This window comes from Carcharhinus amblyrhynchos, chromosome 16 (genome assembly GCF_965287045.1).
Source record: "Carcharhinus amblyrhynchos chromosome 16, sCarAmb.v2.hapA, whole genome shotgun sequence".
Taxonomy (NCBI): domain Eukaryota; kingdom Metazoa; phylum Chordata; class Chondrichthyes; order Carcharhiniformes; family Carcharhinidae; genus Carcharhinus; species Carcharhinus amblyrhynchos.
In genome coordinates, this window is record NC_137339.1 from 31,142,250 (window position 1) to 31,158,932 (window position 16,683).

A 16,683-nucleotide genomic window follows, 5' to 3' on the forward strand; every position below is an offset into this window, starting at 1 on the left:
CAGTCAACACTGCACTGTAGGATTCTATGAATGATACAGATTAACAAAAGAATCTCAATACCTTTGCTAACTGCTTGACAGTTTAAATGTTCTCCACCTTTGTTGAGATGTGTGCAAGCGTTTAATTGTTCAGATGAACCTGAAGACGTAAATTTATTCTCCGCAGAGATCGTAGACTCAGCCTTCCATTTGGTCTCACTACCTGGATTTTTCATAAAAATGTTGGACAATAATTATCCTGTGTTCAGAGCAGCACTTTGTAGCTTTACACTAATCTTAGTAACCACCAAATCACTTTCTGATTTAAAAGAATTGAGACAAGAAAGACACTTATGAATTTTCGTCTCCACATTTAAAATGGATTCATATCTATCAAACCTAGAATTTCAACAAGGTGATGGGAATAAATAAAAGTCAAAAATATACAGATTAAAGAATGGGATTTCAAAGCTTTATGACTCCATAATATTTCTCTCTCTACTGTCAGCAGAAACTCCTGCTTAGTAAGATTTCACAATTACAGGTGGTTCTCAGTGGCTACGACAAGCTATTGAAACAAGAGATGTGCATAAAGATGGGTCAATATTTTTTCATTCATTCGTTTTTTAAAAATCCATTTTTGAATTTATTTTTTAAATAACCAAAACATTTTTGTCCTGATGCAGCACCACCTGCATCCCCCAGTGAGTCATCTGTCACTTGTTCTCAAGTTTTGATTTCATTGAGCACTGATCTTCATTTTCCCATTAACACTCCGGTATGTTACCTTTATGCCATGGCCAGCACCTTCTCCCATCACTAACTCTTCTTCTGTCTCGTGACTTATTCATCTTTGTTGCAATCTCTCCAATTTCCCACCAATCACTGACTTTCAAGTCTGCTTCAGCTACTACACACCCTCTAGTATAAAATCCATCACATTGCTACCACTCTTTAACTCAGAATCTCTAGTGTAGAAGGAGGTCATTTGGCCCATCGAGTCCACACCCACCGCAATCTCACCCAGTCCCATTCCTTGTAACCCTACGTATTTACCCTGCTAGTCCCACTAAGGGGCAATTTAGCATGGCCAATCAACCTAACCCACTCCATCTTTGGAGTGTGGGAGGAAACTGGAGCACCTGGCGGAGACCAATGCACACATAGGGTGAATGTACAAAATCCACACCTGAGGCCGGAACTGAATCCGAGTCTCTGGTGCTTTGAGGTAGGAGTGCTAACCACTGTGCCATGGTGTCAGAGAACACTGAAGAAGAGTCACCTGGACTCAAAATGTTGGGCAGGATTTTATGGCTTCGGTCATCCTGGAACTATAAAAATGCTGTCCCAGGTCATCGGACCTTCCCATTTACTTGCTGCTTATATCAATGAAGCAAAGGCAGCTTTGGGACCTAGTAAATACAACAGATTCTCAACAGTGCTTCAGACATATAAAAACTCGGATAATTATGACAGCAAGGTAGCAGAAATAGCTGCTCTTTTTACTGAAAGGTCTGAGGACTTTAATTTACAAAGGAGTATCTAGCTTCTTGATTATACTGTGGTTACATTTGTTTGGTAAATATTTATCTTCAACACAGTTGCCTAGCTTCTAAGATAGCTAATAGAAAATTACTAATTCCCTTGTGCAGATGAACAGAAGTTCATCCCCATCTTTGCCTGCTCCAATTCCTGTGGCAGGTGGGACGAAGAATTCCAGTGGTTAACTATGTTTTCTCTCTCCAGGGATGCTACCAAATCTGCTGAGCTTTTCCAGCATTTTCAGCTTTATGTTGGAGTCTAATTGTGCTACTTAAAATACATACACCCATCTGCAAGCGTTGGAGGACAGTGACCAGGCTTTGGAATCCTGGCTGTTCCCTACTTCTCTTCCTATTTTATTGTTTGCAAGTGCCTCAGTCTTCTCAGCAGCAAACAACGAAGAACATTTAAAATCAACCACAACAGAATTGAGCTATAGCAGAAGGCATGCCTCTTTGGCTTTGATTCACTAACTCAGTATGAACCAGCAGCCTAATCTAGGATCTGATGCCAAAAAATTGGGAATATTAATATGTAAATTTACACAAAGCTGATGTTGCCTCTCCTACCCTTCCAAAACACAATTTTCTATACAGATCTTTTGATGGAAAAGCTTAAAGCGGGATAATATGTAAGGGTGTCAGTAAGCCTATCATTGTTTATTCAAGTGTCCATTTCTCATGAGTCCAGATGGTGAGTGCTGCTCCTCATCTGGCTTTCAAATTTTACATACTTTGAACTGGACTCAATTTGGGAACCATTATCCCAATTTAAGTTTCCCATACAGCCCTACATGAGTGAAGCACAAAACAGGAATCAAATCTGAAACTTCTTCTGCCTGCCTGGCTGAGTATTACATAGTTGGTGTATTCTCGAAATAATTTTTTTTAATACATGGTTGAGCAAGCACAGGAAGGAAAAGTCAGCAAAAAAGCAAAAGCAAATGCTTGGTTTGATCCCGGAAACAGAACTTCACAATATGAGGAACTGCTTCATTTGGTTTCCCAGGAAATTTAATGTTATGCTTCTCCCTTTTCCTGCATGAAAAGGTTGTAGCTACCATTAAAAAAACTCCAACAATTTTTCAATTAAAATGCAATGCCAGAAAAGTTTTGTATAGTTGTCCTTACAGCAGTATTGACTCTATTTCTTCTAACAATATGCATTATTTCTTGTTAAAGTGCATTAATGACAAAAAAAAGGCATTATGGTAGCACAGTGATTAGCATTGCTACCTCATAGCACTAGGGACCAAGGTTCAATTCTGGCCTCAGGTCACTGGCTGTATGGAGTTTGCACATTCACCCCGAGTCTGCGTGGGTTTCCTCCAGGTGCTCCAGTTTCCTCCCACACTTAAAGATGTGGGGGTTAGATGGACTGGCCATGCTAGATTACCCCTTAAGTATCAGAAGAATAGCATGGTAAATATGTTAGTTTACAGGGATAGGGCTTGAGTTTGATTGCTGTCAGTGCAGGCTAAATGGGCCGAATGGCCTCCTTCTGTACTGTAGAGAGTCTATGATTTTCTCAATATACAATTGAAAGAGATCACAGAACCAAGCCTTTAGGACTCGCACTTTTCAACAGTTAGGTATTATAGAAATTGTAAATTAAGATTTAAAAAAAAGTACAACCGGATTAATAGAACATGCAGCAAAATATTGGTTTCACAACGTTCAATAATAAAAGCCTTAGACAAAGGTTACGACCATCTTGTAACAACTATAAACTCCCTATTTAAGTCACAGATAGATAGGTTTCTGATAGACAAGGGAATTAAGGGTTATGGGGAGAAGGTGGGAAAGTGGAACTGATCCACTTCAGATCAGCCATGATCTTACTGAATGGTGGGGCAGGCTCGAGGGGCTAGATGGCCTACTCCCACTCCTATTTCTTATGTTCTATAGATGATGTGATTAGGTTGAAATTTCTCCCTGATCACCTTTAGGCACCTCAGTGCCATGCACTATTCTCTGCTCAAAATGACTGGCAGGAAACTTGCTCTTTAAATTCTTGATAAGGCTATGTGTTCACTGACTTCCTTGGGTTGTTAATAGTCAATCTGATCTTTTATTTTCTTACTTGCACTTCCTTATGAGTACAGGAAACAAATCCTTTGGTAAGCTATTAATGCAAAATGAAACCTCCCACAGACGTTTGAACGGTACAGCAGTACGCTCTGCTAGGAACATTTATCTTGTTGAAGCCTTTATTATACAGACCAGATTTCAATTAAATAAAGTATGAGGAGAGGTTGAGTAAACTAAGATTGTTCTCACTGGAAAGACAGAGGCTGAGGGGAGATCTGATAGAGATCTGTAAAACTATGAGAGGCAAACGCAGGGTCGATAATCAGAGGCTTTTTCCCAGGGTGGAAGTGTCAATTACAAGGAGGCACAGGTTCAAGGTGAGGGTGAGAAAGTTTAAGGGAGATGTACCGGGGAAGCCTTTCATGCAGAGTGGTGGATGCCTGGAACACGCTGCCAGAGGAGGTGGGGGAAGTAGACAATTTGGCAACAATTAAGAGGCATCTGGATGGATACATGAATAGAGGGGGAAATAGAGGGATATGGACCTAGTAAGGCCAAAAGCTTTTTTTAGTTAAACTAGGGCATCATGATCAGCACAGGCTTCGAGGGCCAAAGGACCTGTACCTGTGGTTTACTTTTCTTCGTTCTAAAGTAAAATAACTTTTCTTTTTCACCCCTCTTGCCTAGCTGCACAGATTTACACACTCATCACCATTAATATTCATCAAGTTTCATCAAATTTCATTTTGTGATGAAGTCATAGCGTTAGGGTAGAGTGGAGAGAGATGAGGGGAATAAAGTAACTGGAAAATAAATGAATAAAAATACAACATTTATTGCCTTTATTTGAAACCTTAATGAACTGCAATCCTAAATAATTGGATGGAAGGTAAATACCAGTTAGTGTATTTCAAAGTTAATGACTCCTCCCATTAGAAGTTAACTGGTGTCATAGATTTCCAGCAAAAAATGTGATTTGAAAACTAAGCAAAATACGGGACCGGAAAACACCTATTAGATACTTCCCTTTCATTGCCTGCAAATGCCTCAATCTTCTCAGCAGCAACAAATAACAAAGATCATGTAATATCAACCACAATATAACTTACTGGCAAACGGAACAAAGAGGAAGACACTCATTTTTCTTGGATGTTATATCCATAAGGTTGCTTGATTGTTGCATAAGACATTTTATTTATAAAATGGGTTCCTCTTCTAAGAAAAAAAGTAGATCATGAAAGAATGGATTATTTTGGTTAACACAGGACTGTGTACCTGGATTTTCTTCCTGCTCTATTCTTCGCCTCTCCTCTCTTGGAACTGCATGTTCAGGTTTAAATCCGCATCCCTCACCAGTCAGGTTAAAGCAGGCTTCATCAAATCTCTTTTTGTGATGTGGTCGAACAAACTGATAAAATTCTGTTTAAAAATAGTATATTTTAACTTTAACAACAACAAAATATATCCCGAGACAACAAGACTGTGTTACCATGCAAATGACGACAAAATATTAAGGCACAGCCTGATACAATGGCACAGAATTATATTAACCTGGCGTCGTGAGACTTCTTAAAATCCAACAGGATTATTTGGTAGCAAACATCACTAGCTTTCAGAGCGCTGCTCCTTCGTCAAGTGAATGGGAGTTCTGTTCACAAACAGGGCATATTAAGACACGAACTTCAGGAGAACAGTGACCATGACACCACATAACCCTGCAAGATGTGCTGGATCATTGACACAGCTGCCATCATCTCACGTGAGAACACCATCCACCAGGTACACAGTACATACTCTTGCAACTCCACCAATGTTGTCTACCTGATACACTGCAGGAAAGGATGTCCTGAGGCATGGTACATCAGGGAGACCGTGCAGATACTACGACAACGGATGAATAAACACTGCTCGACAATCACCAGGCAAGAGTGTTCGCTTCCTGTTGGGGAACACTTCAACGGTTATGGGCATTCGGCCTCTGATCTTCGGGTAAGCATTCTCCAAGGCGGCTTTCGTGGCACACGACAGCACAGAGTCGCTGAGCAGAGACTGTCGAGGTCCTCATCATTGATGACAACGGACAAACAACAAGCATTTTAGGCCATGTATAGGGTGTCAGGGAGGGGTAGTACCTCTGGTGGGGGAACGTGTGTCCTTTCAGGTCCACGCTTTGTCCCCACCTGACACTCAGCTCTCACCTGTGGCTCCCCGTAGCTGTTTGCATGCGACAACAGCTACACCCCGGGCAACTGCTTCGACAAGCCGGCTAAACCAGGTGAGGGTAGCCGACAGGTCTCAACCCTCGGTGAGATAGGGAGATGTCTATAGCAGCATGTGAAGACAAACTCTGGCGGATTGAGCAGATGAGACCAATGGAAGGTCCAACAGTCAAGAAGGCGGTCTCTACAAACATCATGGAATGCAAAGAGCAGGACAAGGCATAGAAGATGTCTTGGTCATCCACTGCTTTTAGTCCCATCTCCAGCCGTCTTGACTCTTGTCTTGCCACTGGATCTAGATGGGAATTGGGAAGCGAGACTGAGGCTGACGCAGCGCAACTCTCCCTCACTTTAATCCAAATCAAGTGCTAGTCTCGACACCATCATCATCATCATCATCATCAGTGTCCTGTTCAACCCTTGAAGTCCTGTGGCAATGGGCGAGTGACAAAGCAGCAGGTGTAGATACACTGGGAGCTGTAGTCATGGACCTGCACACAGGTCTAATGGTCGTTTTCCGCTGACCGAAGCAGCAGTGAAACTCGGCGTCTACCTGGGCGACTGAGCAGTCCTCTTCAGGAACACACCGCTCACCTCCGTAGAACAAGGAGGGGGCTAGAAAAGGTGCCCTAAACATTGCCTTCTTCACTACACCCTGGCCAGTTTACCGCAGCTAGCGGGGATCCTACCTTGCAGTCAAACAAACAAAATAAAACACAAGATGACGTCGCTCACCATTGGCGCTTGGAATGTGTGCACGCTTTTGGACAACCCTACAGCAGACAGACCAGAGAGAAGAACAGCCTTAGTTGCCAGAAAGTTTGCAAGATACAACAGCGACATTGCAGCTCTGAGTGAAACTTATATCACCAACGTAGGTCAGTTGACTGATACTGGAGGTGGATACACTTTCTTCTGGAGCAGTCGCGGCAGCAATGAGCGTCGTGATGCTGGAGTCGGATTCGCTGTCAGGAATCACCTTGTTTGGAAACTTGACAGTCTACCCAAGGGTGTGAATGACCGACCAGCTTATGACATTACAGCTTCCGCTACAGAACTGAAGTCAAGTCACCCTGATCAACACCAATGCCCCCACCATGAACAACCCGGATGAGATGAAAGACAAATTCTATGAAGAACCAGACACTCTACTATCAGCAGTGAGCAGTATCGACAAGCTGATCTTGCTTGGCGATTTCAAAGCAAGAGTAGGGTGTGACTCTCAGTCTGGCAGGGGGTCATTGGGAGGCATGGAGTGGGCAAGTGCAACAAGTAACAGCCTACTCTTAATGAAGACCTGTGCAGCACACGACCTCCTCATCACCAACACAACCTTCCATTTGGCTACCCGTAACAAGACCTCTTGGATGCACCCCTGCACTAAGCATTGGCATCTTATTGACTATGTCATTGTCAGGAGAAAAGACAGGCAGGATGTCAGAGTGATCAAGGCCATGTGTGGTGCCGACTGCTGGACAAATCACAGGCTCATTGTCTCCAAAATGAGGCTCTGCATCAGACCCAAGAGGCGACCGCAAGAAAGCAAGGTTATGAAAAGAATCAATGCAGCCAAGCTAAGCATAGCTTCAGACTGGCTGAAGACTTAAAAATCAAGCTTGCTGAAATACACCTTGCAGGCAGCACTGAGGACGACTGGGAACGCTTCAGGGATGGTGTCCACACATCTTCACTGAAGATGCTTGGGCCCTCTACCCGCAAGCAGCATGTCTGGTTCGAAGAGGATGATGAGGAGATACAGGCTCTACTTGTTGAAAAGCACCACCTTCGTAGGGCCCGTCAGAATGACCCATCATCAGCCACCAAGAAAAAAGCTTTCACCAGTACTCGCAGGGCAGTCCAGAATAAACTGCATAAAATGCAGGATTGCAGGATGCCTGGCTGAGCGCCAAGGCAGATGAAATACAGGGATACGCTGACAGAAACAACTTGAAACGGTTCTATGAAGCCCTCAACACTCTTTATGGACCTCAATCTCTTGGAAGATCCCCCCTCCTGAGTACAGATGGTACAACTCTCATTACAGAGAGGGCTCAGATACTGCAAAGATGGGCTGACCACTTTTGAAGCTGTCCTCAACCGACTGTCATCTATTAACGATGAGGCAATAGACAGGATTCCCCAGGTTGATATCAACAGCGCCATGGATGACCCACCGCTAGCAGCTGAAGTCACGAAAGCTGTCAACTAGCTATCCAGTGGCAAAACCCCAGGGGCAGATGCCATACCTGCAGAGATCTACAAAGCTGCTGGCCCTGTACTTATCGAGAAGCTCACCGAGTTGTTCCAGTCGTTTTGGAAACAAGGATCCATTCCTCAGGAACTTAAGGATGCCTCCATCATACACCTCTACAAAAGGAAGGGCAATCGGCAAGTATGCGACAACCACCAATGAATCTCGCTGCTCTCATTGTTCTCTGGAGCAAATTGAGTGGAGGAGCGATTTGTGACTGGTGCAGTGCGGTAAGCGATTGAATCTATTTTTACTTTTACGCGGCTTTTTTTCTGTTCACAAGTAGTTTTAAATTTAAAGCAGAAATAAGTCGCGGGGTGAGCTGGGAAGGGCATGCGAAATATAAAAGGAAGGCCGTAGTATACAGTGGGCAGCGTCAGGAGCAGTCAGCGTCGTGAGCAGGGAGCAGAATGTGAGCTATAAGGGCTTTGGCTCACCGGCCTTCGACAAAAACAGGCGGAAGCAAGGTAAGTCGTTTGCTTGTTTTCACACCTCCCCCCCCCTTGTTTGATCGTGCAAAACTATAAAGGAAATGGCAGGTATGAGTGAAAGGCCAGTTTGCTGCATTCGGTGTCGAGTGTGAGAGTTCCTGGAGACGAGTTGCCTCCCGGAAGTCCACATCTGTGCCAGGTGCGTGGAACTGCAACTTCTGAGGGACCGTGTAAGGGAGCGGGAGCTGGAGCTGCGGCTCGATGACCTCAGTTTAGTCAGGGAAAACGAGAAATTAATAGATATGAGTTACAGGCAGGTAGTCACGCCAGGGCCTCGGAAGGAAGACACATGGGTCACAGTTAGGAAGGGTAAAAGTCAGAAGGGTGATGTACCAGAAAGTACCCCAGTGGCAGTCTCCCATAATAGTAAAGACTGGGCGACAGATGGGAGAGGGGAAGGAAGTGAGCAGTCAGTGGAGGGATCCCCTGTGGTTGTCCCCCTCCAACATAGGTATATTGTTTTGGCTTCTGTGGAGGGAGATGACCCTCCAGAGATAAACCATGAGGACCAGATCACCTGCACGGAGACAGGCTCTGTGGCCCAGAAGGGAAAGAAGAGGATTAGGAGAGCAATAGTGGTGGGGAATGCGATGGTTAGAGGCACGGACAGGCGGTTCTGTGGGCGTGAACAAGACTGCAGGATGGTAGTCTGCCTCCCTGATGCTGGGGTACTGGATGTCTCTGAGAGGGTAGGAAGCACATTAAAAAGGGAAGGCAATCAAACAGATGTAATAAGAACATAAGAACATAAGAAATAGGAGCAGGAGTAGGCCATCTAGCCCTTCGAGCCTGCCCCGCCATTCAATAAGATCATGGCTGATCTGTCGTGGCTCAGTTCCACTTTCCCGCCCTCTCCCCATAACCCTTAATCCCCTCTCTTATCAAGAACCCATCAACCCGCTTCTTAAAAATATTTAGCGAGGCAGCCTCCACCACTTCAACGGGCAGAGAATTCCAGAGATTCACCACCCTTTGAGTGAAGAAGTTCCTCCTCAACTCCGTTCTAAACCGCGTCCCCTTTATCTTGAGGCTGTGCCCCCTAGTCCTACTGTCTTTTTTGAGCGGGAAGAGTCTCTCCACGTCTATCCTATCCATCCCATTCATCATCTTATACGTCTCAATGAGATCTCCCCTCATTCTTCTAAACTCTAACGAGTACAAGCCTAGTTTATTCAGCCTCTCCTCATAGCTCAATCCCCTCAACTCCGGTATCAACCTAGTAAACCTCCTCTGCACTCCCTCCAGGGCCAAAATATCCTTGCGCAGGTGCGGCGCCCAAAACTGCACACAGTACTCCAGCTGCGGCCTCACCAATGCCCTATACAGCTGCAGCAAGACCTCCCTACTTTTATATTCAATCCCCCTCGCTATGAAGGCCAGCATCCCATTCGCCTTCCTGACCACCTGCTGCACCTGCAAGCTGGGTTTTTGCGACTCATGCACAAGGACCCCGAGGTCCCTCTGCACCGTCGCCTGCTGCAGTTTTTCGCCACGTAAGTAATAGTCCTTCCTACCATTCTTCCTACCAAAGTGGACCACCTCACACTTGCCAACATTAAATTCCATTTGCCATTTCCTGGCCCATTCGCCCAGCCTATCTAGATCCTTCTGCAGACTCTCCACACCCTCCGCACAATTTGCCTTTCCCCCAATCTTGGTGTCATCAGCAAATTTCGACACCCTACACTCGGTTCCCTCCTCCAGATCATCTATATAAATGGTAAATAGCTGAGGCCCCAGCACCGACCCCTGGGGCACTCCACTAGTCACCAACCGCCAATCCGAATAGCACCCACTGACCCCCACTCTCTGCCTCCTATTTGACAACCAATCCTCTATCCACGCTAACACCCTACCCCCAACTCCATGTCCCCTGACCTTCTGCAATAACCTCTTGTGAGGTACCTTGTCAAACGCCTTCTGAAAATCCAGAAAGACCACATCCACCGGCTCTCCTCTATCCACTGCCCTAGACACATCCTCATAGAACTCCAGTAAATTTGTCAGACACGACTTCCCTTTAATGAAACCGTGTTGCGTCTGCCCTATCAAGCAATTCCCTTCAAGATGCCTCGCAATTTCCTCCTTAATGACGGATTCTAATATTTTACCTACCACAGACGTTAAACTAACCGGCCTATAATTCCCCGCCTTTTGCCTGGCACCCTTCTTAAACAATGGCGTAACATTAGCCGTTTTCCAATCTTCCGGCACTTCCCCGGAATCCAGCGACGTCTGGAAAATAACCACCAAGGCATCCACTATAACCTCCGCCATTTCTTTCAGAACCCTCGGATGCATTCCATCCGGTCCTGGGGACTTGTCCACAATCAGCCCCTCCAATCTGTCAAGCACCACCTCTCTAGTAACAGTAATGTCGTTAAGACCCTCCAGTCCTACCACCTTTCCATCGCTAACGCCCGGCAAATTATTCACGTCCTCCTCCGTGAAGACAGAAACAAAAAAGTTATTCAAGACCTTAGCCATATCCCCATCCCCTACCACTAGCTCCCCTTTCTCATCCTCTAAAGGACCAACGTTCACCCTAGCCAGCCTCTTCCTTTTTATATATTTATAAAAACTCTTGCTATCCTTTTTTATATTAAGTGCTAGCCCAGCTTCATAGCTTCTCCTACCCTCCTTTATCAACTTCTTTGTCAATCTTTGTTGACATTTAAACCTCTCCCAATCCTCTTCTCGCCCACTGCTCTTAGCTACTCTAAATTCCTCCGCTTTTAATTTAACACTTTCCTTCACCTCCTTCGTTATCCACGGCTTATTACCTCTCCTCCTACTGTCCTTTTTGACCATCAGAATAAATTTCTGCTGAGCACCAAGAAAGATCTCCTTAAAGATCCTTCACTGCTCCTCAGCAGACCTACCTTCCAACGCGCTCCCCCAGTCCACATTCGCCAATTCTTCTCTCATCCTACCATACTCCCCTCTATTCAAACAAAGGACACGTGTCCGGGAACCCACTTTCTCCTCCTCCATCTGCACCAGAAACTCCACCATGCAATGATCACTCTCTCCAAGAGGATCCTTCACCGCAAGGTCCCTAATTCTACCCGCCTCATTACATAGCACCAGATCCAAGATAGCTCGCTCCCTCGTCGGCTCCAACACACACTGTTCAAGGAAATTATCCCGGCAGCATTCCAAGAACTCCTCCTCGAGCCCACCTCGTCCAACATGGGTCGACCAATCAATATGCAGATTGAAATCTCCCATAACTACTGCCGTCCCATTCCTGCACGCCGCACTTATTTGCGCGTTAACAGCCCACCCCACCTCCAGATCATTATTTGGGGGCCTATAGACGACACCCACCAGCGTCTTCCTCCCTTTGCTGTTCCTAATCTCCACCCACAACGATTCCACTTTCTGCTCTTTGGCTCCGATATCATCCCTTGCTACCACCTTGATACTATCCTTAATCAGCAGAGCTACGCCACCCCTTCTTTCCTCCTGCCTATCCTTCCTAAACACTTGACAGCCCTGTACATTCATCTCCCAGTCCCTGTCACCTTGCAGCCACGTCTCTGTAATGGCCACCAGATCGTATCCATTTGTGTCGATCTGCGCCACCAGCTCATCCACTTTATTCCGAATGCTTCGTGTATTCAGATAAAGCGCTTTCATCCCAGCCTTCACCTGGACCCTATTTGCCGTAACGCCACCAATTGGGACATCCTCGGCCTCTTCCCTTACCTGTACCCTATCCTTAACTTTAGACCTCGTAGCGTCACCTACCCTCGCACCCTCCCCCCCCCAATTAGTTTAAAGCCCTGTCTACAGTCCTCTTTACTCGATTCGCCAACACTCTGGTCCCAGCACGGTTCAGACCAACCCCATCCCGCCCGAACAAGTCCCACCTACCCCAATACTGGTGCCAATGCCCCATAAATTCGAACCCATTCCTCCCACACCAATCCCTGAGCCACCCATTCACTTCCTTAATCCTGTCAACCCTACGCCCGTCTGCACTCAGTTCAGGCAGTAGCCCAGAGACGACCACCTTGTCGGTTCTACTTTTTAATTCCATTCCCAGCTTCTCATACTCCCTCCCCAGATCCTCAGTCCGCACTTTGCCTACGTCGCCGGCACCCACATGTACCACAACGACCGGATTCTCACCCTCCCACTCCAGATTCCTCTGCAGCCCAGCTGCGACATCCTGTACCCGAGCACCAGGCAGACAACACACCCTTCTGTGCACTTTGTCATTGTGACAAAGGACAGTGTCAATACCCTTCACCCCACTATCCCCAATCACTACTACGTTCCTTTTCCCCTTCTCTTTGCCTATGTCCTGCTGCATCACTGTACCGTGTGCAGTTTGCTCACCAACCTCACCTGCCTCGTCCTCTTCCAGACTGGAAGCAAGAACCTCAAACCTGTTATGCAGATTAAGAGGCTGAGGCCTCCGCTCCTCACCCCCCTTCCTCCTCCCAGCAGCCCCCTTTTGTCCCTGACCCTTAGATTTAGCCAGTCTAGTGGGGGTGGATGTCACTTGCACCCCACTGACAATGGCACCCTCTCTCCCCCTGATGAGCCTCAGTGTCTGTAGCTCAGAGGCCAGCTCATCCACCTTGAGCTGGAGCTCCTCCAGCAACCTGCACTTACTACAGACATGGTCACTGGGAAGGACCCTGGGGTCCACCAGTTCCCACATCATACAGAAACCACACATCACATGCCCCTCCATTATTCACTGTAATTTTTTATGGGGAAAACAATTTTTTTCCTTGTTTCCTGCTGTAGTAGTTTTGAAAAAATTTTTTTTCCTTGTTTTTTCAAACAAACTCACCTGGCCTTTTTCCTTCAAGCCCTTTTTGATATTAAGCCCTATTAACTCACTCTGCTTCCCACTCACTCCGCTGCCCGCTCAGACGCTGCCCGCTGTCTACACCAGGCCTCCTTTTAAACCTGGCGCTGATTTAAAGCAGGCTGGTCCACAAATGCCTTTTAACCACTCCCTCAGAATTCTTAAAGCAGTAAATACAATAAATAAATGCTTTAAACAGTTCTACAAAGAGTAAAGTGCTTTAAACTTATTTTAAACAGGTTTTTAACAGGTAAAATCTTAGCTCTCTCTCTCTGCTCCAGCAAACAATGTAATTGTACACATTGGTGAAAATGACGTAGGTAAGGAAGAGTGGGGGCGGGGGGGGTCATACGAGAGCAATTCAGGGAGAAGGGTGCTAGGCTAAAAAGTAAGGCCTCTAGGGTAGCAATCTCTGGACTGCTCCCAGTGCCTAGTGCTAGTGAGGCTAGGAACAGGGAGATTCTACAATTGAACATGTGGCTAAGGGACTGGTGCAAGAGGGAGGGTTTCAAATTCATAGATCATTGGGAAGTCTTCAAGAGAGGTTGGCACTTGTACAGAAAGGATGGGTTACACCTTAACTGGAAGAGCACAAATATCCTGGCTGGGAGTTTTGCTAGACCGTTTCAGCAGGGTTTAAACTAGTGTGGCAGGGGGGTGGGGATCAAAACAGTAGGTCAGTAAGCACCGAGGCTGGGGTCAAGCTGGGGGCCAGGGCAAGGCTAGCTAAGAAGAAGAGCATTCTAGAGGAGGATGACCCGAGTGGGCCTGGAGGTCTGAAGTGCATCTGCTTCAATGCGAGGAGCGTAACGGGTAAGACAGATGAACTTAGGGCCTTAATGCTTATGTAGAATTTGGATGTGGTTGCGGTGACGGAAACTTGGTTAAAAGAAGGACAGGGTTGGCAGCTGAATATTCCGGGGTATAAGTGTTTTAGGCGAGACAGAGGAGAGGCAAAAAAAGAGGTGGGGGAGTAGAGATATTAGTTAGGGAGCATATTACAACAGTGCAGAGGATGGACAATTTAGAGGAGCTCAGAAACAGGAAGGGTGCAATCACTATGCTGGGGGTGTACTACAGGTCACCCAACAGCCCATGGGAAGTGGAGGAACGGATATGTAAAGAGATTCTGGATAGGTGCAGAAAAAATAGGGTTGTTAAGAACATAAGAAATAGGAGCAGGAGTAGGCCATTTAACCCTTCGAGCCTGCCCTGCCATTCAATAAGATCATGGCTGATCTGAAGTGGATCTTGTTGTACCAGAACTTGTTGTAGTGGGAGACTTTAATTTCCCTGGTATAGACTGGAAAATGCTTAGGGCTGGCAGTCTGGACGGGGACGGATTTGTAAAATGCGTACTGGAAGGTTCTTTGGAACAGTATGTAGACAGCCCAACTAGAGAGGGGACTATACCGGGCCTAGTTCTGGGAAATGAGCCTGGTCAGTTCGTCACAGTTTCAGTAAGGGAACATGTGGCAAATAGTGACCACAATTCTGTTAACTTTAGGATAGTAATGGACAAGGATGAGTATTGTCCTACGGGTAGGGTACTAAATCAAGGGAAGGCTAACTCTAGCCGGATTAGGCAGGAATTGGTGGCCATTGATTGGGAGAGGCTGTTCGAGGGTAAGTCCACATCTGGCATGTGGGAGTCTTTTAAGGTGCAGTTGAGAAGGCTGCAGGACAGGCATGTGCCTGTAAAAAGGAAGGATAGGAAAGGTAGGATTCGAGAGCCCTAGACAACCAGGGAAATTGAGGATCTGATCAAAAAGAAAAGAGAGGCTTATGTTAGGTCCAGGCAACTGAAAACAGATGGAGCTCTGGAGGAATACAAAGAGTTGTCAGGGTAAAAAAAAAAATCGGACCTCTCAGGGACAAAGGAGGGGAATTACGCTTAGAAGCCAAGGGAATAGGGGAGATCCTAAATGAATACTTTACATCAGTATTCACAAAGGAGGGGGACGTGTTGACTGGGAGTGTCTCAGAGGGAGGTGTTGACCTGTTAGAGAGAATCTCCATTACAAGGGAGGAAGTGTTAGGTTTTTTAAGAAAATTAAAACTGACAAATCCCCAGGGCCTGATGACGTCTATCCTAGACTACTCAGGGAGACAAGAGATGAAATTGCTGAGCCTCTGACGGAAATCTTTGTCTCTTCACTGGACAAAGGTGAAGTCCCTGAGGATAGCGAATGTGGTACCATTATTTAAGAAGGTTAGCAGGGATAACCCGGGTAATTATAGGCCGGTGAGCTTGACGTCCATGGTAGGGAAGTTGTTGGAGAGGATTCTTAGAGATAGGATGTATGTGCATTTAGAATGGAGCAATCTCATTAGTGACAGACAGCATGGCTTTGTAAGAGGGAGGTCATGCCTTACAGATTTGGTGGAATTTTTTGAGGAGGTGACAAAAAACGGTTGACAAAAGGAAGGGTCATGGATATAGTCTATATGGATTTCAGTAAGGTGTCTGAAAGTCTGTCATGGCAGGTTGGTTAAGAAGGTGAAGGCTCATGGGATACAAGGAGAGGTGGCTAGATGGATAGAGAACTGGCTTGGCCACAGGAGACAGAGGGTAGCAGTTGGAAGTCTTTTTCCGGCTGGAGGTCTGCGACCAGTGGTGTTCCGCAGGGCTCTGTTATTTGTGATATATACCTCTGCTGTTTGTGATATATATAAATGATCCGGAAGAAGGTGTAACTGGTGTTATCAGCAAGTTTGCGGATGACATGAAGATGGCTGGACTTGCGGATAGCTTTGAACATTGTCGAACAATACAGCAGGATATAGATAGGCTGGAAAATTGGGCAGAGAAATGGCAGATAGAATTTAATCCAGATAAATGCGAGGTGATGCATTTTGGAAGAATTAATGTAGCGGGGAGCTCTGCAATAAATGGCAGGGCCATCAAGAGTATAGAAACACAGAGGGACATAGCTGTGCAAGTCCGCAAATCTCTGAAGGTGGCAGCACAGGTGGAGAAAGTGGTGAAGAAGGCATATAGGACGGGGTATAGAGTATAAAAGCTGGAGTCTGATCTTGCAGCTGTATAGAACGCTGGTTAGGCCACGTTTGGCGTGCTGTGTCCAATTCTGGTCGCCACACTACCAGAAGGACGTGGAGGCTTTAGAGAGAGTGCAGAGAAGGTTTACCTGGATGTTGCCTGGTATGGAGGGTCTTAGCTATGAGGAGAGATTGGGTAGACTGGGGTTGTTCTCCCTGGAAAGACAGAGAATGAGGGGAGACCTAATAGAGATGTACAAAATTATGAAGGGTATAGATAGGGTGAATAGTGGGAAACTTTTTCCCAGGTCGGAGGTGACGATCATGAGGGGTCACAGGCTCA

The 16,683-nt window shown here is 46.1% G+C and overlaps 1 protein-coding gene across 6 annotated transcripts in view; it reads right to left on the reverse strand.

Annotated features, from left to right (window-relative positions):
• Positions 1 to 16,683, reverse strand: part of rtel1 (regulator of telomere elongation helicase 1) — a 136,332-nt gene that overhangs the window by 14,720 nt on the left and 104,929 nt on the right. For all 6 annotated transcript variants that reach the window (XM_080204952.1, XM_080204954.1, XM_080204956.1 and 3 more), the window contains 2 exons: positions 4,827 to 4,970; positions 62 to 202 (listed from right to left, as the gene is read on the reverse strand). In XM_080204952.1, coding sequence (XP_080061078.1) covers positions 62 to 202; positions 4,827 to 4,970 — 285 coding nt within the window. The remainder of the gene's footprint in view (positions 1 to 61; positions 203 to 4,826; positions 4,971 to 16,683) is intronic.